The sequence below is a fragment of the Halictus rubicundus genome, chromosome 10, assembly GCF_050948215.1.
Source record: "Halictus rubicundus isolate RS-2024b chromosome 10, iyHalRubi1_principal, whole genome shotgun sequence".
In the NCBI taxonomy this organism is placed as follows: Eukaryota; Metazoa; Arthropoda; class Insecta; order Hymenoptera; family Halictidae; genus Halictus; species Halictus rubicundus.
The window spans coordinates 831252-857376 of record NC_135158.1 but is presented as its reverse complement, the minus strand read 5'-3'; the positions used below and the strand labels follow the sequence as shown (position 1 = coordinate 857376).

Sequence of the window (26125 nt, the reverse complement as noted above, 5' to 3'; positions counted from 1 at the left end):
GCAGACCAAGTGAGTTTTCGATCGAAGATAAGACCTAGAATTTTTATTTCGTGAGCCTCTTTGATTACATGATTAGCCAGGACTAGTTTGATGCTAGAGGATATCGTATTTTGTCTTGAAAAGAGTATGTATTTTGATTTACTACTTGAGAATCTAAAACCCGTAAAAGATGACCATTTTTGAATTTTATTTAGAGTATCTTGAAGGGTCAGTTGAGTGGTGTGTATATTTTTTCCACAGGTAATTATAGTGAGGTCGTCCGCATATATACAGAATTTGACCGGCTGGGGAATGCAGGTGGATATTTCATTTATAGCTATGAGGAAAAGCGTGACGCTCAGAACTGATCCCTGGGGGACACCATTCTGAAGGGTCACCTTCTGGGATATGCTATTAAGTACTTTAACAGATATAAGTCTATTTTTAAGGAAATTAGCAATAAAATTCAGAACGTTTGAGTTGTATGTAGTTAAGGCATTTCCGGTCTTTGTTTTTATCTAGGTGATTTCTTATTTCAGATAAATGGTAATCGATGTCTATTGGCTCCTGCTTTATTTTCTTTTTTTTATGTGTAATATCCTTGTCACCTTTATTCAGTTTCATACTGGAATCAGATATATTGTCGGAAGAATAATACAAGTCGCTGGATTTTTTGGAGGTTTTTTGTGTGATATACGTATTGCTTGAATCAGATGTGGAGAGAGACCTTTTTGGATTATTGGAAAGAGGTATGAATATCGTGTTAGAAACGTTGTTATCATCCATAGCAGGTGGGATAGTGTTTTGGTCCGAAAGAATCTCACCTTCGGGTGCAGGGGGAGGGATGTCTGTTATGCCAGTATTGCCAGTATATTCAGTGTTTGTTGTGTCTACTGAACAGTTTTTGGCCAGATGGCCCGACTGTTTACAGATGAAGCACTTGACGGCGTCTGAGGACAGATATATCCAGAAGGTTGTGTTGTCGAAATCAATCCTTAGCGACTCTGGTAATTTGCTAACATCTTCAGGGTGGACGAAAATTTGACGCCGGAAACTCATAATATGAGCAAGACCGGGTTCAGTAAAACCCGCGTGGTAATTTTTGAACCCATTCTTATGTTCATCTTTGCGAAGAGATCTTCCAGGACGTTGTCAGGAATAATAGGGCAAACATTTGATAATATTATCCTCTTGAATTTCGATATTAGTGGGCGGATTTGAAGCTCTTTGTTGCCGATGACAATTACATGTTTTGCTCTTGTGAGTTTATTGGTTATTTCAGTGCTAGTCAAAAACATGCAGATTCTGTTCATGGATATTTTAGACACAGATTTGATGTCAGATGGGTTAATCAGTTTCAAGATCTCGTTAACATACACCTTGATGGGCACTCCTTCCAAGGCAACGATGATGATGGCTTGTTCTCTTGTAAGGTAGACTGAGTTTTGCACAGCAGCTGCATAATTGGTAACTTGAGACGAGAATTTATGTAGAATTCTATTTCTTGAGTTTAAAGGTTCCAACTGACTCCTGTAGTCAGAAGTCATTGGAGGTGGTGGAGGGTGCATAGTTCACTCTCTGGCAATATGGAAAAGCACAGAAAAAACCACTATTTTAACGAAAGAACACAGAATTCACTACACTGAAGATACTCTTAGGATTCTTGCGAATTCTATATACTACCTCATTCAATTTTTTAACAACAACGTAAGGACCTTCCCAACTGGGCTGCAATTTAGGACATTTACCTTTAACCCTGTGTGGCTGATGAAGCCAGACCGATTCCCCTTCACGGAAAGATCTTTCTACAATTCTGAAGTCATGATGTCGTTTCATTTTTTGTGAAGAGATCTCTAACTGTGTGCGGACAAAATGAACAGAATCCATCTTATCTTTAAGATTAGTTGAGAACTCGTCTAGACCACAAGTCCCTTCTAAAGGACTTCCTCTAATCAAATCCAACTTCTGCCTATTTTTTTCATTCAAATTCACTGAATTATCCTCAAATATCGGTTTTAAATATCCAGGTAAATCCGGCTGTTCTCCTTTACCGGCCGAAGTTAATCCGTCAGGTTGAGATAACTCAACAAAATCGTCCCTTACATCCACGACATCGACCTTGGCACCGACGAGATATATATAAAGACTGCCAGCCCCCGTGTTAAACTGCGAGTCTCAAAGTGGGTGCCAGGTGGGTGCTGGGAGCGGTCGGTAACGGCCCCAATGTCGAGATACTCTCGTCGGTTGTGGAACTAAGAACGTGGAACTATCACTGATCTCAAATACCAACATCCCTAAACATGCCGCGCTCGCTACCTAAATAGAACATTTGCTCGTGAATTACGGAAAAACGTCAGTGACAGAGGCAATAAATAAACGTATAATGCGTAGAATGAAAATAATTATCTTTTATTGTATAATTTCATTACACTCTTATTGCCTTCTTATTTTCCATATTGTTCGCCATTGTAATCATTATTTTATAATCGGTAATTTATAGGTGTAATTAATTAATTTGGAAATTATTGCGATATTTATAAAATAATGATTATTTAACAAAATATATTCTGTAATAGTTATAGAATAAAAAAAAAAGAATAAATACAATATTCAAGTAATGACAAAATTCAATCGTTCTTATTGTGATCCGTAGTAAAAAACAGAAAATTAATTTTTTTACTTATTTAACCGATGATACCACTTCTAATGCTGGACTGCAATTATGCAAGTAGAGGTAGTAACGAAATAAAAGTGTTATGTAATGAAACTAACTTTCGACGGCTCTTATCCATATAAAGCTATTTGGTGGCAGTATTATTGCTATTTGTACAAACACACAGATACACAGATTCTTATATCTTGCAATGCACGTTGTTTTTTCTCCGTCGATTTCGATGAAATTTTCAGTTTGTGTATCACTAACATAGAGGTAGAGATAAAAGTTTTGAAAAGTGTCTAAGTCATTTTAAGTTTTAATTATAATTGTGTTGTTTGCTATTTTTTATACCGTATAGAATTGTTTCTTTACATTTTATATTCTTTATATTTTATAAGCAATAAACTTTATGTATAATCATTAATTGTATTGTTAAATTTAATTTTCTGTGAGTAATTGTCAATACATATGCATTAGTAACCACATCTAGATTTTTGCCCGAAATTCGGCTATTTGTCCGCGGCGAAAACCAAGTTGTCGAACTCGAGACGGGAAGGACTCGCCGCGTCTCTTTCTTTTCATATGCTGTCCTTCTTCGCGTCCGAAACTTCAATCGTTCATTACACAAGTAATTATCATCGGAATTATATCATATTTGGTTTCATTTTAATCAGAAAAATGCCACGAATATGTTGGTAAAAGTTTAAAAAAAAAATAACGAAAAATAAAGAAGTTTTGTAATTGGATTAGTAGTGGTCTTCTGGTCTCACACCGATATAGCCGACAATGTGTGGCCCACTCCTCGGCGCCGACGGTTCTCGAGTTTCGCTGTCCGCTTCTCCGTGCAACATTATATCGTAGACGGATATTCTCTCCGTTTGAATGCCAGTCATTTTGGTGTGCCCAGAGTTGGGCATTATTTAGATAAAAAATTATTTAAATAACGATTCGAATATAAGATACTTCATCTTTATTCGTTATTCGAAGTGTTAGAAAAATCGAAGTAAGCAAACGGTCGAGGCAGGCCATGTGGTTTTTGTCAGCGCGTTGCCCTTCCACAAGGGAAAGTCCTTTAGCTTGGGGGTGTCATAAACAAGGAGGCATACTGTCGAAGGCGTTCTCACGGCTGAGGATTTTTGGGACAGCAGGACATTCTGATTCTGACTGTCGTCGTGTACAGTTGTCGTGAATAAAGATTCATAGTATTTTGTAATACGCCCACATTTATTTAAGTTAACGATATCGCGTTATCTATCTTTCTAATACTTTCTTACAGAAGGTTCGAATAAAAAAGGTATCTTTATTCGACGAGTATCGAATAAGTAATTTTATTCGACGAGAATTTATCCGACGAATAAAGATACTTTTTTTATTCGAAGCGGATTTATTCAAACTTCGAGAAATTTTTTCATCTTTCATTTGTATCTTTTATTCGAAGACTTCGAATAAATGTTCGAATAACTTTTGCCGAGCACCGAGCTTCAAAGACCCAGCGACGACAGGCGACATACAATGTAAGCGGATGGAGAATCGCGCACGTATGAAAGATTAAACTTTTAGATTTTTCAATATATTCCCATAAAATTATGACGAGCGAATGGAGGGGATTTTCCTGATGAAAATGAGGTCAAATTCGAGTGTAATCGAACAAGTTTCACTGATACGTAATGTTACGATAAAATTACAATCTCATTAAAGACAGTCCAAATGATGTCGTGTTTGGACTCATTTTGATCGGGATAAGCTCTACAACTCATTCCTATTAACAATATTGTCCTGATTAAAAACATAAAAGCATAAATTGCTAATAATGCTGGATTCTCCATCTGCTTACATTCTAGGCTGTTGGTCGGTCTTAAAAAAAAATCTTTATTCGTCGAATAAATTCATTACGTGTGGAATAGAGATAACATAATTATTTTTAATTGACGCGTAACAAATCATTTTTTATCTTTTATTCGCTGTTTGAAATGTCTAGTTTAATAAAAATTTGCCTATCTTTGCTCCTACAATTATATTATTTTATATTATATTAATTCATCCACGTGATTCTCTTTCAAACTCTATACTATTCGGAATAGTACGTTAAATAAACGCTACTCTGGTTTTCAACATATTTCTGTTCCCACAGATCGATTCTTGGAACAATTATCTATAAAAAGAGTGTAAGGAAATAATGCTTGTTCATGAAATATTTTTAAATTACAAATTAAGGTATCTCATATGGAAGTAGAAATTGATTTCCCTAAAATTATGCTTTAATAATTTCTTACGTAAAATATTTTTACGAATTTTTCGTCCTTGATATTAGTTTTACTTTTAATATTTTAAATCTTAAAAAGCAACACTAAAAAAAATATCTGTTTAATTTGAATACGTTTGTCGGAGAATGTAACATTTGATAATCGATATGGTTCCGTGATGATTCACCTTCTCACCGACGAGAATTTCCTTAGTGGTCTTCTGCACCGACGAAATACCGTCGTTGGCCTCCTGTTTCTTACTCCAGCCAAAATCTATCCTAGAGGGCGGTAGAAAACACCGCATTTTTCGAGCGACACATTCTCCCGTAAGGCTGGCAGTCTTTATATATATCTCGTCGGTGACCTTGGCCACTTCAGCCTTCTCATTCATCCCTCTGTCCTCTCTGACAGCGCTACATTCGTTGCTCAACGTACTCAATGAAGGAACTACGCATTCATTTGCAATCGTAGAATCGACTACGGCTATACTCGTTTCTTTCAGTTTTTTAAAACTACAGCCCACAAAATCAACGTTCTCTCCTCCATCAAAAGAAAACAATTCTGCTTCAAATCTAACTAACAATTATGTTTCGTCAAGAAATCCAGGCCTAAAACACAATCGTCCGTAATATCAACAACATAGAATACATGTTTAGTATTAAATTTTCCGATCCTGATTTGAGCTTCTTTGACGCCGAAAACTCGGACAGATTCCCCCGTAACTGACATCAAGTTAATGTCAGATCCTTTCGTGTCACTCTGTGACGTACCTCTCACAAGCGAAACCGGCGACCCGGTATCTATCAAAAACTTCTGTGCAACTTCGTTGAAAAAAACGTCTACGCAGATACCGTTAGAATTTACCAAGAACGGGGGATTTCCTTTATGTACTATAATCGGGGTCTCCGCAATCCCCTTTACGCAGACCCCCTTTCGTTTCCCGAAAAAGGAACTGTATCCTTTTTAATTTTTTTGCTCTGCAAATTTTGAAACCGTTGGCTTCCAGAATTTGAAACTGAGTTAGCATCGGAACAATTATAAGACAGATGTCTGGGTTTCCGCAGTTCCAACAAACGATCCCGTTATTTTTGCGATCCACAATGTAGTTCTGAGGTCCATTATTGTGGCCATTCTGAAAATCCCTGCGCCGAGACTGAAAACCAGACTGTGCCGTAGTAAAAGGCTCAATACGACGATTACTCGAACTAACAGTTTCAAACCGATTTCTATCATAAATGGAATGATACAGAGCTTCTGTTCTCAACGCTACATCCAGCACCGCCCCTAACGAAGTGGCATTAATCGAAGCGAGGGTGACGTCCTTCCTCAAATTATTATCTCTTATTGCTTGGACAAATTTTTCTCGAGAGAAAATCTGCGAAGACCGAGTGAGACAGGAGGCAGATCTGTTCTGGCATAGCTTGAAGAGACTCTCCTGCCCCTTGTTTATAATTATGAAATTTATAACGATTTAACTGGGCCAAGTGTGCAGTGCCGTAACGAGCATTCAGACCAGCAACTAACGCGTGGAAATCGGTCCGTTTGGATTCTTCCAAGCATGTTAGTACCGAGAGAGCTTCCCCTTCGAGCGAATCCAACAAAGCTATTACTTTTGTTAGTTCGTTCCAATTATTGATCTTACAAGGAGAGGCCACGACCTTCGGGTCACCGATTCGGTTGAAACTTTGTACACTTATAGATCTCGTTCTCCTGTTCATGAATATACAGGGTGGCCCACATAACTCTGAACAGCTCAATATCTCGAAAACTGTGCCATCGATTTTAAAGTTCTTAGTCTTAAATTGCATGGAACTGAAGGGCCTTTCTGACTACATAAACGTGAAGTGGCCTCCCTCCCCCTTTAACGGGGGAGGAGAGGTACCTTTGTAATTTTAAATGGAACCCCCTATAAAATGTTACATATTTAGAGTCTACCGGAAAAAACAAGTCAATTTTGTCTGAAACATTTTTTTGTCAGATAATTCCATGATGAGATATAACAGTTTGAAATTTCGAGTTGTAGGTACTTGAAGCGCTCGGAAATAGCGTTATGGAATTATACGCGCTTGAGTCCTTTGCTTATTTATGAAGAAACACAAACAATAATATTTACAATTCTTGAGTTTGACTCACTTATCTATGAAAACGTTTTCAGTTTAGAGTTGTTATTCAAGCAGTAACATTGTGATTATGGCTACTTTTGACACAGAAGTGAATATGTTATTAACGTTAGGTGAATGCCAAAAAAATTATCGGCGTGCAGCAGTGATGTTTTTTGAACGTTATGGGATCAAAAAATGTCATGCAACATTTCATAATTTAGAAAAGCGGCTTCGTGAGCACGGTGAATTGTGTAAAAAAACTCGCAATAAACCTAAAGCTGTCACTAATGAAAATAATAGTGCCAGTATTCTTGCTGCAATTACATTAAATCCTCATATTAGTCAACGTACACTTGCACAAACATCACATATTAGTCGTTCATCAATTCAACGAATTTTGAAACGGCAAAAGTATCATCCATATCACATGGTTTTATCACAAGAGTTTTCGATAGCAGATTACGATTACCGCGTAAGATTTTGTGAGTGGCTGCAGGGTGTTGTGGAAAATGACTTTTTGTGCAAAATACTTTTTTCCGATGAGGCCACTTTTATGAATTCAGGACATGTAAATAGACATAATCTGCATTATTGGGCCGTGGAAAACCCAAATTGGATGCGATGGGTTCCCTTTCAACATCGATGGTCTTTAAATGTTTGGTGTAGCCTAATAGGAGATTTTGTGATTGGACCTTATTTTTTTCAAGAAACTGTAACATCTGCAAGTTATTGTGATTTCTTAAAAAATCATTTGCCTGCCCTTTTGGAAGATGTGCCACTGCACGTTAGAAGAGAAATGTGGTTCCAACAAGACTGCGCTCCTCCACATTTTGCAATCATCACCAGGCAATTTTTGAACGAAAAATTTGGGAACAAATGGATAGGTCGTGGGGGACCTCGTCAATGGCCTCCTCGATCCCCCGATCTAACACCATTAGATTTTTTCTTATGGGGATATGTAAAGGACAAAGTTATGTTTGAACCACCGACGACAAAAGAGGATATGAAACAAAGAATACGTGACGCTTGTTGCGCTTCAGTGACTCCCGAAATGTTAAAAAATGTTAGAACAACTTTGATGTTTCGAGTAAATAAATGTTTACAAGCCCGTGGTGGACATTTTGAACATTTAATGTAAAGTACATTTTATTTCTTCACGAATAAGCAAAGGACTCAAGCGCGTATAATTCCATAACGCTATTTCCGAGCGCTTCAAGTACCTACAACTCGAAACTTCAAACTGTTATATCTCATCGTGGAAGTATCTGACAAAAAAATGTTTCAGACAAAATTGACTTGTTTTTTTCCGGTAGAATCTAAATATGTAACATTTTATAGGGGGTTCCATTTAAAATTACAAAGGTACCTCTCCTCCCCCGTTAAAGGGGGAGGGAGGCCACTTCACGTTTATGTAGTCAGAAAGGCCCTTCAGTTCCATGCAATTTAAGACTAAGAACTTTAAAATCGATGGCATAGTTTTCGAGATATTGAGCTGTTCAGAGGTATGTGGGCCACCCTGTATATATAATTACTTGTTTCAATTTAATAATGCTAAAAATTACTTAATATATACCTGCGATAAAACCAACAAGTGTAACTTTCCTCCTAATAGCAAAAACGTCGAAAAAATTCGGTTTTTATTGTTTTTTGACGATCATGTCCCACAACAAAAAATCTAAAAAAAATTGACGACACTGCCTGTTATAGTACTTTAACAAGGAACAAAAGAGTAGAATAGCATGTTTTCACATTTTTGAGAAATCTGCATCTTTCCGATTTTTTGGAGGTTTTTCATTTTTTTACGACCACAGTTTGTAACAAAAAATCTGAAAAAATTATCAAAAATCAGCCTTAGAATCCAAAATATGTCACATTTTTTTCAGAATTTTAGGAAGCATCAGAGTGCGGAGAAGCACGAAATCTAATTTACCCTGTAACTAACCTCATGGGCAAGATAGGGGGTTGAAATTTTACTCAGAGGGGTTTTTCTTGGTCAGCTTTCGAATTGTTCATTAATCATTGAAAAACCTCTAAGGGCAGTTTTGACCATCAATCGGCTAGGCCCTTTTAAAAGGATCTGATGTCTACGTTCAACACTCGTCATACTTTCTGTTTAGTTAATATTTTAATGTTTGTAAAAAGTTTACCGATTTTCATCTCGAAATCTTTTTTCAATTTGCAATTGTTAGCTCTTCTCCGTGGATAACAGTCGATCTTTTATACGATGGTCCAAAATCATGCTAACTACCAAATAATTCGTAGTGGCAGCAAAGTTAAATCTACTTCCTAGCTCGACAATTAACGCAATTATATAACGCAATTTTCCTGAGTTTTCATTACATGTCATCTAGTAAATTAATCTGTCTAGTTTGGCAGAAAAGTTATTCTGATTTAAAGTGTCTGCCATCAATTATGAGACTGACTGCATAATGTATAACGAGAAGCGGCCGCACGTTTCTCGCTAAGCAACCTGCGCTATCTCCATGTTTATAATTGTGCAGTGTGAAAATGGTTTACTGCCTTTTTGGTTCGTTATCTCGACCATTTCTTCTAAAAAGTGTACTTCCGTACAATGGGACAGTAGGGCTCTCATCAGCGAGCTAAGATTTATGACCGGCTCGCCTGCACGCGCCCACTTCGGTCTGATTATTTGATCTACCTGCACGCGTATGCGTTTTGCTCTTCCCTCCCCATCGAGCCACTAGCTAGTTATTCATTATCGAAAAATATAAAAGTCTAAGACAATCTATTCTCAGGTTAGTTAGCTCAGATTCTGTCAAACAGTTTTTCTCAGCTTACCAGAATTCAGTCTTTTGACCTTTGGTGCGAGTACCAGTGTGGCGGCCTGTGCAAAGAGCACGCCGACGAACCGCTAGCATACATTGTAGACGCGGCGGCGACCGTCCTCAGAGCCGCAGAGAAACACGCGGAGATCGGTTCCGAGGGACGTCGTCGTTTGTTAAACAATCGACTGACGAGAATGAGAATTGGTCAGCCGAATGTATTCGATCATTCATTCGCTCGCGAGCATCGGTCCGGTACGATCGACAGTTCACAACCAGCAAACTAAACACAATGGAAGTAGGCAACGTAGAGATAGGTGCAGTCGTTGCGTGTAATGAGAATTCTCCTCCGGTGGAAGTGGACAATATTCGCAGAAGTACTGTTTGGAAATGGTTTAACAAAACTGGTAAAGAGGAGTGCCTTTGCAATCTTTGCAAGAAGATATTCAAATGCAAAAGATCAAGTACGACATCACTGAAACGGCACGTGGAATGCCAGCATAGTGATGCATATTTTACGGACAGAGATGAAAGACTTGACGATCAGGAACAAGTCAAGGAAGAAATAGTAATGCTGCAAAGTAATTCTCCAAGGGCGAAAGAAATTACGACAGCTATTACAGAGATGATGATCTCCGATTGTCAGCCATTTGCGTAGTAAATGATAGCGAATTCAGGAAAGTTGTGAAAGTACTAGAGCCGCGGTACAATTTGCCAAGTCGTACAACTTTCTCAGAATACATCGTACCCCCAATGTACGAAAATGAAAAGAAAAGGTTGGAGACGCAACTAAAAAAAGATATCGAAAATGTAAGTAAAAATATTTTGTTTGAATGATAATAGTGAAATATGCTTTTTTTAAAAATCTGTAACTAATCTTTGTAATTGTTTTAGACGGAATCCTTTGTTTTCACGACGGATGGATGGACTTCAAGATCGAATGAAAATTACCTGTCCGTTACGGTGCATTATTTGGATGGAACCTTCAACATCCAAAATTTTACGTTAAAAATATCTAACGTCACCGAAGCGCACACCAGCGAACACATAAATTCGTTTCTAAAGAACACGCTGGCAGAGTGGAATTTGGACAACGCTAAATTTCAAACGTATTTTGTGACAGACAACATCGAAGGCGAACATGTGAAGGAACATGTGAACATGTTCTGCGAACATCGTGAAGGCTGTACGACTAAGCCCTACATGGCAGCGAATTCCATGTTTCGCTCATACTTTACAGGTAAAAACATGTTAATAAGCAATTACACTGTCCAACACCAAAAAAATTTTGCAATACCTGTTGGGTGATTCTTATACACTTTGTCATCCTAAAACCGAATCTGAAAGTAGAATTGCTCCATCACGCAACGTTTTCGAAAAATTTTGGTTTTTGTAAAAATGCCCGATTTTGATACGAAACGACGTGTTACGCAAAAAATAAACACGCGATAAGGTCAAATTTGAGTCAAGAGATAGAGGGGACTCTCCTCTACATATTCATATAGTCAATTATATTTTTATGTACTTCCTAATAGTTGTAAATGGTTGTTAAAGTTTGAAAATGTGCCGACGCGGGTACTTTGTACGCTCTATTTTTGTATTTATGTGAAAAATCCTTTATCTAGCAGGAATTTACTATACAGGAATGCATTCTACAGACATTTCTGGTAAAGAAACCATTCACGAAAAGTATTTGGTTCCCTTAATGTACGAGCAACGGCGGATCCAGGGGGGTGGTCATGGGGGTCATGACCACCCCCTGAGCTGGTTCCAGGACTTTGGTGGACCACTAATTGAACATAATGATTTTATTTATATATTTTGTCACCATACAGATTTTATGTAATTACATAAAAAAAAAAAAAAAAAAATATGAAACCCGGTCGCCTAGGACCGCACCACGGCCGGCGGACCGGTGAGATAAAAAGACGATCGGAGTTTGTAATAAACAAAAGAAGGTGGCCCTGTGCCGGCGACCCGCGACGGTCAACGGGCGACAGTCAGTCTTTATAGCGTGGCTGAAAGCGAAAGACGTGTTCGGTTAATTTTTAGTTATTCCTACACCTTTATAAGTATTCTTAAAAATTGTAGCTGCAAATTCATTAATTTCAAGAAATGGTAAGTAATCAGTTTCTGTAAAACTACCTATATTATTATGTTTTTATGTACTTATAACTCATATGTTTACAAAAGTTTGTTGTCTGATGTGGGGTGTGAAATTTGCATGGTTTTGCTTTGTTTGTGAGGTAATGCGCCTGCGCCACCAGCCTGTACTATAGCGAATATATATTTAATATGTATTTGCAACAGTCTGTTGTCTGTTGTGGGGTGTGAAATTTGCATGGATTTGCTTGCAGGGTGATTCTAAGGGAAAAGGAGATGGTAGTGGTGGATTGAAACATTCATTAAAAAAAATAGATTCATTTTTCCCAAAGAAACCAAGGCTTGAGATTGCTTACTCGAAAAATTCACCTACAACAACTACAGATGAAAATAATTGTATTGCCGATGCTTCTGCTTCTACAGCTACATTGCCTACATTAACCATAGATGAAGAAAAAACATGCTCTCCTGTTACTAACGATATTCAGCCTACAATATGTACATCGACTTCTGATTCTGATCAGATAAAGACTTCACTTTCTCAACCAAAGTTTGCTTCAGATATTGCTTGTTATATAGGGGAAAATATAAATGATTCAACTAAAGCTATGTTGCTTGAAAAGCATTGGCAGCCTCCCCCTAATTATACTTTTCCGCATTGTGTTGTTAATAAAAAAGGAAAACAAACAAAAAAATATGCTCAGAAGTCTCACCTTGACAAGTTTCACTGGCTTGTTTTGTCGCATAAAGACCAGGGTCTTTACTGCAAGTACTGTGCTTTGTTTGTCGTAGCTCCTGGAGGTGGTGTACAGACAAAAACACCTTTATGTCGACTCGTAAAAGAACCATTAAAAGCTTTCGGTAATTTGCTAGGTGAAAATGGTCTTCTGCTAACACACCAGCGAAACAAATACCACGAATTAGCTGTCCAAGCAGGGAAGAACTTTTTATTGAGTTTTCATAAACCGGAAATTAACATAATGAACCAAGTAAATAGTCAAAGACTGAAACAAATAAATGAAAATAGAGAACGTTTGCGACCAATCGTAAAAACTATAATATTTTGTGGCCATCAAAATATATCGTTACGTGGCCATCGCGACGATGGTAAATTGCTGAACTATGACAGCGTAGTAGCCGATGAAGGGAATTTTAGAGCCCTTTTAAAATTCCGTATTGATTCTGGCGATATTGCATTGCAGCAACATTTAGAATCTTCAAAATCCAACGCCACGTACATCAGCAAGACTGTACAAAATGAGTTGATAGATGTTTGCGCAGAAATCATCCAGGAAAACATTTTACAGAATGTGCGGGAAGCTAAATATTTTTCAATTTTGTTCGATGAAACAACAGATATATCACATATCTCACAGCTGAGCCTATCATTCCGATATTTGCATGATGGCGTTATTAAGGAACATTTTGTGACTTTTTGTGATACCTACGATGTTCTTAGACGTGAAGACAACAATTCAGGTGACATAGAGCCTCGATTGACAGGTGTAGCTTTGGCGAAAATCGTTGAAAATCTGTGTACCAAATTTAACTTAGATTTATCTTGGTGTGTGGGTATTGGAACTGACAGCTGCTCGGTTATGGCATCAGATACAAAAGGTGCAGTGCAAGAATTGATGAAAATAGCCATTCATGCTAAACGTTGCCCGTGCAACAACCATGTGCTCAATAACTCATTGGCAAGATCATCCAAAGTAGTTTCCTGTCGCAATACATCTGGCACAATGAGAAAAGTTGTGGCATTTGCCAATGCATCCGCTAAGAGGCATGAAATTTTTAAAATAGAACTCGGAGCTGCCATGCAAGGTATTTGTGAGACACGTTGGGTAGAGAGGCATGATGGGCATCTTCAATTTCAAGGAGACAACTTAGTCAAAATTTGTAGCGCTTTGGAGAAGATTTCTGCTTGGCAAGACAATAAAACTGCCAATGATGCGCATTGCTTGCTGCAAACATTGCGCAGTTCTGACTTTATTATATCCTCCATCTGTTTAAGTGATGTATTAGGTGGGTACTTCCCTAAATTATTTTATTTCTTATTGTTTGGCAAATGAACTTATACGAGTATACTAAACCTACTTTAAAATTATGTTGTTGTTTTGTTAATATTTTATGCTACGAGTACATACCGTTTATATTAAGTTATAAATTCTTAGTTTATGCACTACAGTCACAGTCACTTACTTTTTATTTTTCAGGTACTACTGTATCTTTAAGCAGAATACTGCAATCGAACTCAATTGATTTAAAAAAAGCTACGGACGCTATTAATGATACTTTAAGTGTTTTACAAAATAAAAGAGAAAATGTGGACGTAATCTACCGACAGCTTTTTGAAGAGGCTAAAGAAGTAGCTGAGCAGCTAGATGTAGAAATTAAATGCCCCAGAATAGTATCAAAACAAATACATAGGGCCAATAACCAACCTGCTCAATCTGCTGAAGAGTATTTCCGCAGAGCTATATACATCCCTCTTCTAGATTCAATAATAAGTGATCTCCAGGACCGCCTGTCTCCTGATGTACTTAATTTGTTTCAGCTAAGCGTTTTCATGCCAAAAAGCGAATGTAGTAATGAAGACATTGAAACTGTGAAACAACTAGCTACCGACTATACATTATTACTAGATAACACTCCATTTTCTGTCATTGTAAATGAATATCGGCTGTGGATGGTGAAGTGGCAGGCGTGGCAGCGGAGCCAGGACATACCGCAGTCGATTTCTGATCTTATTTTAAATTGTGACATCGATATGTATCCTAATATAAGAAAATTTTTATGTATTATGGCTACACTACCTGTCAGTGTAGCGACAGCAGAAAGGTCTTTCTCTACGTTGCGCAGAATTAAATCGTGGCTAAGATCTTCAATGGTTGAAGATCGCCTAACCGGACTGGCACTTCTCCACATTCATAAAAACGTACCCATTGACGTAAATGACGTAATAACGCGTTTCGGGAGAAGACGTAAAAGAAAAATTGATTTTGTTATTTAAATATATGTATTTTGTCTGTTTCTATTTTGTTTGTTGGAAACCCTTGTCGTACCACCTCTTCACTTTTGCGGAGTTTTGCGTCATACCCCTCGACATACCTCTAGCTGTTATGACAAATCATTCACCACGGTTATGGAATATAAATAGGCTGCCTCATTCCGTGCGTGATAGTGCTTCTCTGAATGTCTTCAAGAGAAGATGGCAATATGTACGTGTATATGTACAAGTTATTATGTGTTAAGTTTTTCAAGTGTACAATAAAGAATAAATATTTTTAAGTACAGTACTTACGTACATTAATAAAATACCTACTTTTTACTTGTATCTATTGTTATCAAAATTAAATTATAAGTTCTTGACTTGACCACGACTATGTGACCCCCCCCTGGCGCCAAAGCTGGATCCGCCCTTGTGTACGAGAAGGATCAGAAAATGTTAATTGACAGCGTGTGCGCGACGCGTTCGCGCCAGACGGCCATTGCAGCCTTTTCGCGACTCGCCAGGGCCGTCGCTATGCGTAGTCGACGTTGGTACCACTCAAGTATGTCTTTGCTTACTATGCTTAATTAAATACATTTTTTTTTGTCTTTTTGGGTGCCAATCATTACAAAAGATTATAAAAATACGAGTTATATTCACATTTCATTGTGGAAATGCTTAATAAAGAAAATTGACCGCAGCAATGCGGTGACTGGAAAATTTTATTTTCAGTAATTGTTGTCTTATCTTTATAATTGTAATACCAATGGACATTCAAGATTCTTCCGATTAAAATAAGTCCAAACACTATGTAAATAGGACTATTTTTATCGATTTTATTGATCGAAGTACACAATTCAGACATAGATCGCTCTATATTAAATTGATAAAATCTCGCGGAAGTGTATAAATCAGCCGGACTGTTTTTGTTATATTCATGACGAAATTATTTTAAAATCAAAACAAGGAATACAATTCCAGCATTAATCTTTCATCAAGATATTTCAACAATGGAAAAACGTTACAAAGGAAAAGACATGTGCGGATGCTTGCTGATTACTGCTGGACACTTATTATTGAAAATCGGGATACCAGGAACAAACGTCAAGCAAGGCGGAAACATTTTTTATTTGTTTACATCAGAAATAGGTAAGTTTTTGTATTCAATTTTCTTTATTAAGCATTTCCACAATGAAATGTGAATATAACTCGTATTTTTATAATCTTTTGTAATGATTGGCACCCAAAAAGACAAAAAAAAATGTATTTAATTAAGCATAGTAAGCAAAGACATACTTGAGTGGTACCAACGTCGACTACGCATAGCGACGGCCCTGGCGAGTCGCGAAAAGGCTGCAATGGCCGTCTGGCGCGAACGCGTCGCGCACACGCTGTCAATTAACATTTTCTGATCCTTCTCGTACATTAAGGGAACCAAATACTTTTCGTGAATGGTTTCTTTACCAGAAATGTCTGTAGAATGCATTCCTGTATAGTAAATTCCTGCTAGATAAAGGATTTTTCACATAAATACAAAAATAGAGCGTACAAAGTACCCGCGTCGGCACATTTTCAAACTTTAACAACCATTTACAACTATTAGGAAGTACATAAAAATATAATTGACTATATGAATATGTAGAGGAGAGTCCCCTCTATCTCTTGACTCAAATTTGACCTTATCGCGTGTTTATTTTTTGCGTAACACGTCGTTTCGTATCAAAATCGGGCATTTTTACAAAAACCAAAATTTTTCGAAAACGTTGCGTGATGGAGCAATTCTACTTTCAGATTCGGTTTTAGGATGACAAAGTGTATAAGAATCACCCAACAGGTATTGCAAAACTCGAAAAAAGTTTAATTTTGTTGGACAGTGTTATTTAACGAAGTAGAAATGATCTCAATGAACAATACGTTTTAAGGCGGTGGGCACGGCTCAAGATTGTGTGAGTGCATCCCCTCCCTAGTTCCGCACACGTACCCGAGTTTTGCAAGGGTACGGGAGGCCCGCTCTCATTTGTTAACAATGCAAAAATAGTACTGTTCTGTAGTCAAAATCGCTAGATAAAAGTTCAATCTAGGGTGAAAAGGTCCTCAGAAGTCGTACTTTTGCGTTTTTTAGCCGTAATTTGCAATATTCAGCAGCATACTGCTTAATCGAGTGACATTATCGTAAATATCGAGAGATTCAGAGCTCGTATGGAGTTCGTTGGACCTTTCCACCCTAGCGGGAACATATAGGAACTCAATGCCACGCCGATCATGTTGTATGCTTACGTATCAAACAAATGAAAGCGGGCACCAAGAAAAATTAGATCATTGAGTATTTCATCAAAATATAGTTCCGACATTTTTCGCTACGAGCGCTGTACTATGTTCCCGATCTGTCTCATCGTCAGTAGTCACTGTATCGGTAAAACAGAGGCCTATAGGAGCATGCGCGGCGCGAAAGCGTGAATGGCGTGTACGTGTGCGACGGCGATCGCAAGGGTCCGGGATGCCTGGAAATATTTCCCAATAATGCAGAGACGGGACTTTTCCATAGTGAAAAGAGCTAGATAAAGGTTCAATCTAGGGTGGAAAGGTCCTCAGAAGTCCTACTTTTGCGTCATCGAGAAATGATTAGCTATATTCGGCAGCATGTTGTCCGCCAGAGAGGCCTGTAGGAGCATGAGCGGCGCGTCAACATGGATGGCGCTGTCGTAGCTTTGTTCGAATAGCCGTGCCGTGGCACACTCACACACCGCCTGATCAGCGTGTACGTGTGCCGTCGGCGATCGCAAGGGTCAGGGATGCCTGGAAATATTTCCCAATAATGCAGTCACGGGACTTGTCAATGGTGAAAAGAGCTAGATGAAAGTTCTATCTAGGGTGGAAAGGTCCTCAGAAGTCGTACTTTTGCATCATTGAGAAACGGTTAGCAATATTCGGCAGCACGTCGTTTCTCAGGGAAGCTATGGGAACTGACATGGCGGCACATTCACCCACCGCCTGGTCGGCGTGTACGTGTGCCGACGGCGATCGCAAGGGTCCGGGATGCCTGGAAATATTTCCCAATAATGCAGCGACGGGACTTTTCCATAGTGAAAAGAGCTAGATAAAGGTTCAATCTAGGGTGAAAAGGTCCTCAGAAGTCCTACTTTTGCGTCATCGAGAAATGATTAGCTATATTCGGCAGCATGTTGTCCGCCAGAGAGGCCTGTAGGAGCATGAGCGGCGCGTCAACGTGGATGGCGCTGTCGTAGCTTCGTTCGAATAGCCGTGCGGCGGCACACTCACACACCGCCTGATCAGCGTGTACGTGTGCCGACGGCGATCGCAAGGGTCAGGGATGCCTGGAAATATTTCCCAATAATGCAGTCACGGGACTTGTCAATGGTGAAAAGAGCTAGATGAAAGTTCTATCTAGGGTGGAAAGGTCCTCAGAAGTCGTACTTTTGCATCATCGAGAAATGGTTAGCAATATTCGGCAGCACGTCGTTTCTCAGGGAGGCTATGGGAACTGACATGGCGGCACACTCACACACCGCCTGGTCGGCGTGTACGTGTGCCGACGGCGATCGCAAGGGTCTAGGATGCCACTAACCATTTCCCAATAATGCAGAGACGGGACTTTTTCATAGTGAAAAGCGCTTTAGCCAATTAGCATCTTGGAAGGTTGGATAATACAAGGATGTGAATTTTCAGTAATGGCACTAGATAAAAAGATCAACCTGACATGCTGAATCCCTCAAAAATCCCTAAAAATTATTGTTCGCGAAATGTAACAAATAGTTGGGCAAACTATATTTATCAATTGATTTTTTCTAGTTTTTATCTCCAGATAAAAATGAATATATTCTAAATATTTTCTGTAAAAATTTGATTTCAATATCTCTAATGGTTTGAAAGCAACCTGTTGCGAATTAGTATCTTGCGTCGATGGCCCGCTCCATAACATTGACACTGGAGGGTGTCATAAATTAGCCCTCCCACGACACTGTCTCGCCGAAGACGAAAGAACTTTCCTGTAACCTCAGTGCAAAACACAGTCATTCTCTAAAGTCTGAAACATTGCCGCTTCGCACGAATGTACGATTGCCTAGTAAATATGATCCAAATTATATCATGTTTGGTGTCAATTTTATCAGGAAAATTACACGAATGTGTTGAGAGAAGTTTCATGAATATATTATGAAAAACAAAAGAATTGGGACATTGCATTAGTATTGTTTCACCGATATACCTGACCCCGCATAATGTTACACTCTTCGGCGGTCTAGCTTCTAGCCCCTTCGAAGGGTAGACACTTGGGCGCGTCATAAATTGGCCCTTCTCCGATAGTGTCCAGCCAAAGACGAAAGAGCTGGCATGCAGCCTCGGTGCGAAACACAGTCATTCTCTGAAATCTGCAACATCGTCGCTCCGAACAAATGTACGAATGCGTAGTAAATATGATACAAATTATACCATGTTTGGTATCATTTTTATCAGAAACATTCCACGAATGTGTTGAGAGAGGTTTCAGGAAAAAATAAGGAAAAACAAAAAAAATGATGACATTGCATTAGTATTGTCTCACCGATGTACCTGACCCATGTTACACCCAACGACCGGCACACCGAACGGCCAGGCCGACTACGCTTGCAATGTTCCGCATTTTATATGGATTTCTGTATGCATTGTCTGGCCGGCCTGACGGTACGCGGGGTCCGAGAGTTTCTGCGTTTTTATGAAATACATAATGGTAATAACGGTACTTCATTCATAACTTATAACGTAACTTTTAATATACTTGGTTTTTTTTATAATTACAGTAGGTATATTTAGCAAACATGTGCATAATCTTTATTTGCATTAAATTTTGTATTAAATTAAATTAAATTAAATTAAATTAAATTAAATTAAATTAAATTAAATATTTCTGGAATTCCGACGAATTTGTTTCGAATGAAGTTGCATACGTATCGATAATATCATTAAAATATCCTCACGAAGTTACCGCACTCCTCAAAAAATTGTCATACTTTACCTTCTTGTCATACCTTCTAGGCGTATGTAACTTCGTAAGTATATTTTAATGATATTATCAATACGCAGAGTTGGGCAAAATAGTTATCGAAATAAAAATTTCGAATAACGAATGAAAGATAAAAAAATTTGTATTAAAATTTGAAAGTTAAAATTACAATCTCATTAAAGACGGTCCAAATGCTCTAGATAAGCTCTAGAAGTCATTCGTATTAACAATATTGTTCTGATTAAAAACATAAAAGCATAAAAAAATAAAAGCATGTATTAATAAATAGATTAAAAACATGAAGCATCATTTGGACTGTCTTTAATGAGATTGTAATTTTTATCGTAACATTACGTATCGGTGAAACTTGTCCTAATCCCACAGGCATTCTGTGCCCCTTAGCTCTTTTATCTGGGGTTATATTGGGAGGGCTAGTTTCTGACACCCTCAAGCGTGTACCTGTCGAAAGACCCAGAAGCTAGACCGCCGAAGGGTGTAACATTGTGCAAGGTCAGGTATATCGGTAAGACAATCCCGATGGAATGACATAATCTTTTTTGTTTTCCATTATTTTTTCATGAAACCTCTCTCAACACATTTGTGGAATGTTTCTGATAAAAATGACACCAAACATGGTATAATTTGTATCATATTTACTACGCATTCGTACATTTGTTCGAAGCGACGATGTTTCAGATTTCAGAGAATGACTGTGTTTCGCACCGAGGCTGCATACCAGCTCTTTCGTCTTCGGCAGGACACTATCGGAGAACGGGTAATTTATGACGCCCCCAAGTGTCTACCTTTCAAAGGGGCCAGAAGCTAGACCGCCGAAGAGTGTAACATTATGCGGGTGCAGGTATATCGGTGAGACAATACTAATGCAATGTCCCAATTCTTTTGTTTTTCATAATATATTCATGAAACTTCTCTCAACACATTCGCGTCATTTTCCTGATAAAATTGACACCAAACATGATATAATTTGGATCATATTTACTAGGCAATCGTACATTCGTGCGAAGCGGTGATGTTTCAGACTTTAGAGAATGACTGTGTTTTGCACCGAGGTTACAGGAAAGTTCTTTCGTCTTCGGCGGGACAGTGTCGTGGGAGGGCTAATTTATGACACCCTCCAGTGTCAATGTCACGGCACGGAGTTATAGAAAGCAAATTTTTACTGAAAATATTTAGAATGCGTTCACTTGTATCTAGAGATAAAAACTAGAAAAGAATCATTTATTTAAATATAGTTTGTCAAACCATTTGTTACATTTCGCAAACAATAATTTTTACGGATTTTCGAGGGATTCAGCATGTTAGGTTGATCCTTTTATCTAGTGCGAATCATTACTGAAAATTCACATCCCTGTATTATAGAGAAATGGGTTGCGGAATTCCAGACCCTTCCAGCCCTCGTAGGCACACGTACACGCCGACCAGGCGGTGTGTGAGTGCGCCGCCATGTCAGTTCCCATAGCCTCCCTGAGAAACGACGTGCTGCCGAATATTGCTAACCATTTCTCGATGATGCAAAAGTACGACTTCTGAGGACCTTTCCACCCTAGATAGAACTTTCATCTAGCTCTTTTCACCATTGACAAGTCCCGTGACTGCATTATTGGGAAATATTTCCAGGCATCCCTGACCCTTGCGATCGCCGTCGTCACACGTACACGCTGATCAGGCGGTGTGTGAGTGTGCCACGGCACGGCTATTCGAACGAAGCTACGACAGCGCCATCCACGTTGTCGCGCCGCTCATGCTCCTACAGGCCTCTCTGGCGGACAACATGCTGCCGAATATAGCTAATCATTTCTCGATGACGCAAAAGTAGGACTTCTGAGGACCTTTTCACCCTAGATTGAACCTTTATCTAGCTCTTTTCACTATGGAAAAGTCCCGTCGCTGCATTATTGGGATATATTTCCAGGCATCCCGGACCCTTGCGATCGCCGTCGGCACACGTACACGCCGACCAGGCGGTGTGTGAGTGTGCCGCCATGTCAGTTCCCATAGCCTCCCTGAGAAACGACGTGCTGCCGAATATTGCTAACCATTTCTCGATGATGCAAAAGTACGACTTCTGAGGACCTTTCCACCCTAGATAGAACTTTCATCTAGCTCTTTTCACCATTGACAAGTCCCGTGACTGCATTATTGGGAAATATTTCCAGGCATCCCTGACCCTTGCGATCGCCGTCGTCACACGTACACGCTGATCAGGCGGTGTGTGAGTGTGCCACGGCACGGCTATTCGAACGAAGCTACGACAGCGCCATCCACGTTGTCGCGCCGCTCATGCTCCTACGGGCCTCTCTGGCGGACAACATGCTGCCGAATATAGCTAATCATTTCTCGATGACGCAAAAGTAGGACTTCTGAGGACCTTTTCACCCTAGATTGAACCTTTATCTAGCTCTTTTCACTATGGAAAAGTCCCGTCGCTGCATTATTGGGATATATTTCCAGGCATCCCGGACCCTTGCGATCGCCGTCGGCACACGTACACGCCGACCAGGCGGTGTGTGAGTGTGCCGCCATGTCAGTTCCCATAGCCTCCCTGAGAAACGACGTGCTGCCGAATATTGCTAACCGTTTCTCAATGATGCAAAAGTACGACTTCTGAGGACCTTTCCACCCTAGATAGAACTTTCATCTAGCTCTTTTCACCATTGACAAGTCCCGTGACTGCATTATTGGGAAATATTTCCAGGCATCCCTGACCCTTGCGATCGCCGTCGGCACACGTACACGCTGATCAGGCGGTGTGTGAGTGTGCCGCGGCACGGCTATTCGAACGAAGCTACGACAGCGCCATCCACGTTGTTGTACGTCCGTACATTCTCTCTTCCTCTGTTTTACCAATACAGTGTGTTGCTCGATACTGAACTTTGGAAAACGTTCCTAGCTCCCCTACTGGACAGAAATGTTACTATTTAGCTTCCTCTAGCGGCCGTTCGTTCTTTCATAGCGTGACGATCATTATTGTGTCGGGGCATTCGGAGCTTGCCCTGGTCAGGTTCGGTTCCCTCCCCTTAACGCCTAAATGTAACAACTTTTTTTTAATTAGTTATCAAAGATGCCATCAATCGAATCGATCGAAGAAGCAATCGAATTATTGCATGCATTTGCAATTAAATATAAAAAACCTAAAGAAAGAAGAACATCACTATTGTCGGAAAAAGTAGAACAGGTGTGTTTCTTATCAGCCAATAAGAAACCATAGTTTGTACTGCAAAATCTCGTATCACTTTTATCATTTATATTGTTATTATTTTTAGAGCATTATTATTGTTATTATTATTAAAATTATTATTATTTTCCAGAATACGAGAAAAGAGGAGGCACCGACTCCAGCGTACTACGCTGACGATAACCTTGCGGCGAAGATCAAACGGACTCGACCGGAAATAGCGCCAAAGACAACGGAGGAACGAGGGAACGTTTTCCACCTGCACGCGAAAAAAATGATTAGTATTTTTGCGTAGAGTTAAATTATTGTAATAATTGTGACTGCTTTTTCTGTTTGCGAGATTGTGTGCACGTATCATTAATATTAGTGTATTATTGTTATTGTTATTGTTAGTGTTAGTGTTATTTTTATTGTCATTTTTGTTATTACTATTGTTATCATCATCATTGTTATTTATCTATTTGTGATTAAATTATTTATCATATTGTAATTAAATATGTGTCACCTTTCATTAATTACCTTCATTTACCTAAATAGTCGGCTAACTCTGGATTTAATATACAGTAAGGAGCATATACAGCAATAACTTTTTAAAAATTAGATCAAATGACTTGAATGTTTTTGAGAAGTTAGAAGGATTACTTTATTAGATGAGGTGTCAAAAATTTTTGAAAAAAATTTGAATTGGTCGGAATCGTGAAAGAAATCGGGAAAATTGGTTTTTTCAGCTTTTTTATCTGAGCCTGTATTGAAAAATTAAAAAATGTGTTCTATTGACTCGAATAAATTATATTCATGCTGAAAATTTCATGGATATTGGTTACTTCGTTTACGAGTTATAAACGGTTAAAAGTGGGAAACTTGCCATTTTTTACGATTTTCGACTAAAAATCGCACTTTTAATCGTTTATAACTCGTAAACGAAGTAACCAATATCCATGAAATTTTCAGCATTTTTTAATTTTTCAATACAGGCTCAGATAAAAAAGATGAAAAAACCAATTTTTCCTATTTCTTTCACGATTCCGAACAATTTAAATTTTTTTCAAAAATTTTTTACACCTCGTCTAATAAACTAATCCTTCTAACCTCTCAATAACATTAAAGTCATTTGATCTAATTTTACAAAAATTATGTTGTTTCAAATAGTGTGTAATCAGTTTTGCTGCTTACTGTATAAATAAACATGCAAATAGTGCATAAATGGTAAACAGTTAATACGTATATGCATATGTATATTATAGTTTGTACTATTAGTATACTTCCGTGAATAATAAAATTGTGCAAGAATTTTAATCTAAATATATCTTCTTGTGTTTTCGTGAAATCTTCTACAAGTATTTGTGCTTCTCATTGAAATAAATCACATAAGGAATTGTAATATTTAATTAAGTATAAAATAATATTGTTTTTTGTATTAGTTATGCACCGAATTTACATACCTACTTCAACATTTGCAAATTGAAAAAAGATTTCGAGATGAAAATCGGTAAACTTTTTACAAACATTAAAATATTAACTAAACAGAAAGTATGACGAGTGTTGAACGTAGACCTCAGATCTTTGCCAGCGTGTTCTACACGCAAAAGTAAGAAAAAAATGTTATATGAACATATGCTCTTCAATGTTTTATTAAGGAGTTATAACAATAATACAAAATGATAATGAACTGGCATTTCGTCGACGCAGCGTACGAACGTATTATGAATATCTCTATTTGTGTTTACATAAACTCTTATGTTTACTTGCTGAAGCAGTGGATATCGACATTTTTTATTAACGTTTTATTAACGAGTTAATATTTCAAAATGACGTCCGTTATTACGAATACAATTTCGTATATCGATAATATGGATGTGCTGATCTTCCCGCTGTAACTCGAATCATGTCATTTTACGCCTGATTTTATTTCGAGCCGCTCTCTTCGGTGCGAGCCGTTCGCTTCGTTGCGAGCAGGTCGCATCGGTGCGGATAGCTCGCATCGGTACGAGTACTCGACTCGACTCGACCCGAGCTCGGCTCGCATATGCGACCTTGGCTGCAGGCTTATTGGCAGTCTATCGTCGATGTACAGGAGCTGGCAAGTGTGCACTCTCATTTCCTCTCTGATGGTAACTACTCAGGCGAACGGGTTTTTCATAACGAATTATTAAATTGTTATCAATTGTAATGATATATATATATATATATATATATATATATATATATATTTTATAAAATAGTACAATTTTATAATTTAATTATGAGTTTCTTAGAAAAACAACTAGAAAATTTTGTCATTTTATTAGAAGTTATTTCAATTTTACTCTGCTTTTGTCGAATATGCTCGTCATAGCTTCAAAATAATGAAGCACACAAGTGTACGTTTTTAAAATGAAATAAAATACTTACATAGTTAATAGAACAACATGCATTTATGATGTTTAAGACAGGTTGAAATAAAATTGATGCAATTTCAAATTTGGATCTTTTTCAACTTTTCATTCGGGTCTTTTTCATATAAAATTGACCGACCTATAGGTATTTTTTCATTCCTATGTTAAAGCTTTTCGACTTGTTGAAGTATCTGTTGTTCGCGCTTGTTCTAACAAAAAATATTTTTTAATGACATGATTTTTGACGTTGACAATGGTTCATTTTGCAACACCATATTTTTTAACTACTTTTGTACACACGCCACGTTCAAGTTTCTTAACTTTTTGTAAATAGTAAACAACGAATTTTTATACAAAATAGATTTTTTTTCGTCAATTGCCAGAAATTGGAAACGAAGAGAAATTTATGTCCTCATTCAATGACTTAAATACGTTAAAATATATTGGTAATCTTCGTTTCTCTTAATTCGGCTGTTTTAGATTTGATCTACTCATTTTTTTTAATAAATAAATGCGTAAAATCAATAGATTAGAGTTTAGAGAATAGAGATCAGTGACGGAGATTTAATATGAACTCTTTATTGTTCACTACATTATTCTGAGATCTGTTTTCACATCGATTTATACTGTTATCAATCATGCTATCAGTAGAGAATTCAATGCGTGCATTAAGATGACTCGTCTTTCTCCTAAAATT

At 38.1% G+C, this 26125-nt stretch overlaps 1 protein-coding gene across 1 annotated transcript; it reads left to right on the top strand.

The window, feature by feature from the left end:
• The first annotated feature begins 10055 nt into the window (after nt 1-10055).
• Nucleotides 10056-15281, top strand: LOC143358109 (uncharacterized). The gene is made up of 5 exons (XM_076795011.1): nt 10056-10344; nt 10410-10573; nt 10658-11003; nt 12074-13891; nt 14083-15281. The coding sequence occupies exons 1-5, from the start codon at nt 10056-10058 to the stop codon at nt 14877-14879; spliced, it is 3414 nt and encodes a 1137-aa protein (XP_076651126.1). The 3' UTR covers nt 14880-15281.
• Nucleotides 15282-26125: the final 10844 nt, after the last annotated feature.

Excerpts from the sequence above, each read along its gene's own strand:
- LOC143358109 (XM_076795011.1), top strand. The coding sequence starts at position 10,056 with ATGGAAGTAGGCAACGTAGAGATAGGTGCAGTCGTTGCGTGTAATGAG. Across the intron at positions 10,345-10,409 it reads AGAAATAGTAATGCTGCAAA|CCATTTGCGTAGTAAATGAT; the intron begins GTAATTCTCCAA and ends TCCGATTGTCAG. Across the intron at positions 10,574-10,657 it reads TAAAAAAAGATATCGAAAAT|ACGGAATCCTTTGTTTTCAC; the intron begins GTAAGTAAAAAT and ends TAATTGTTTTAG.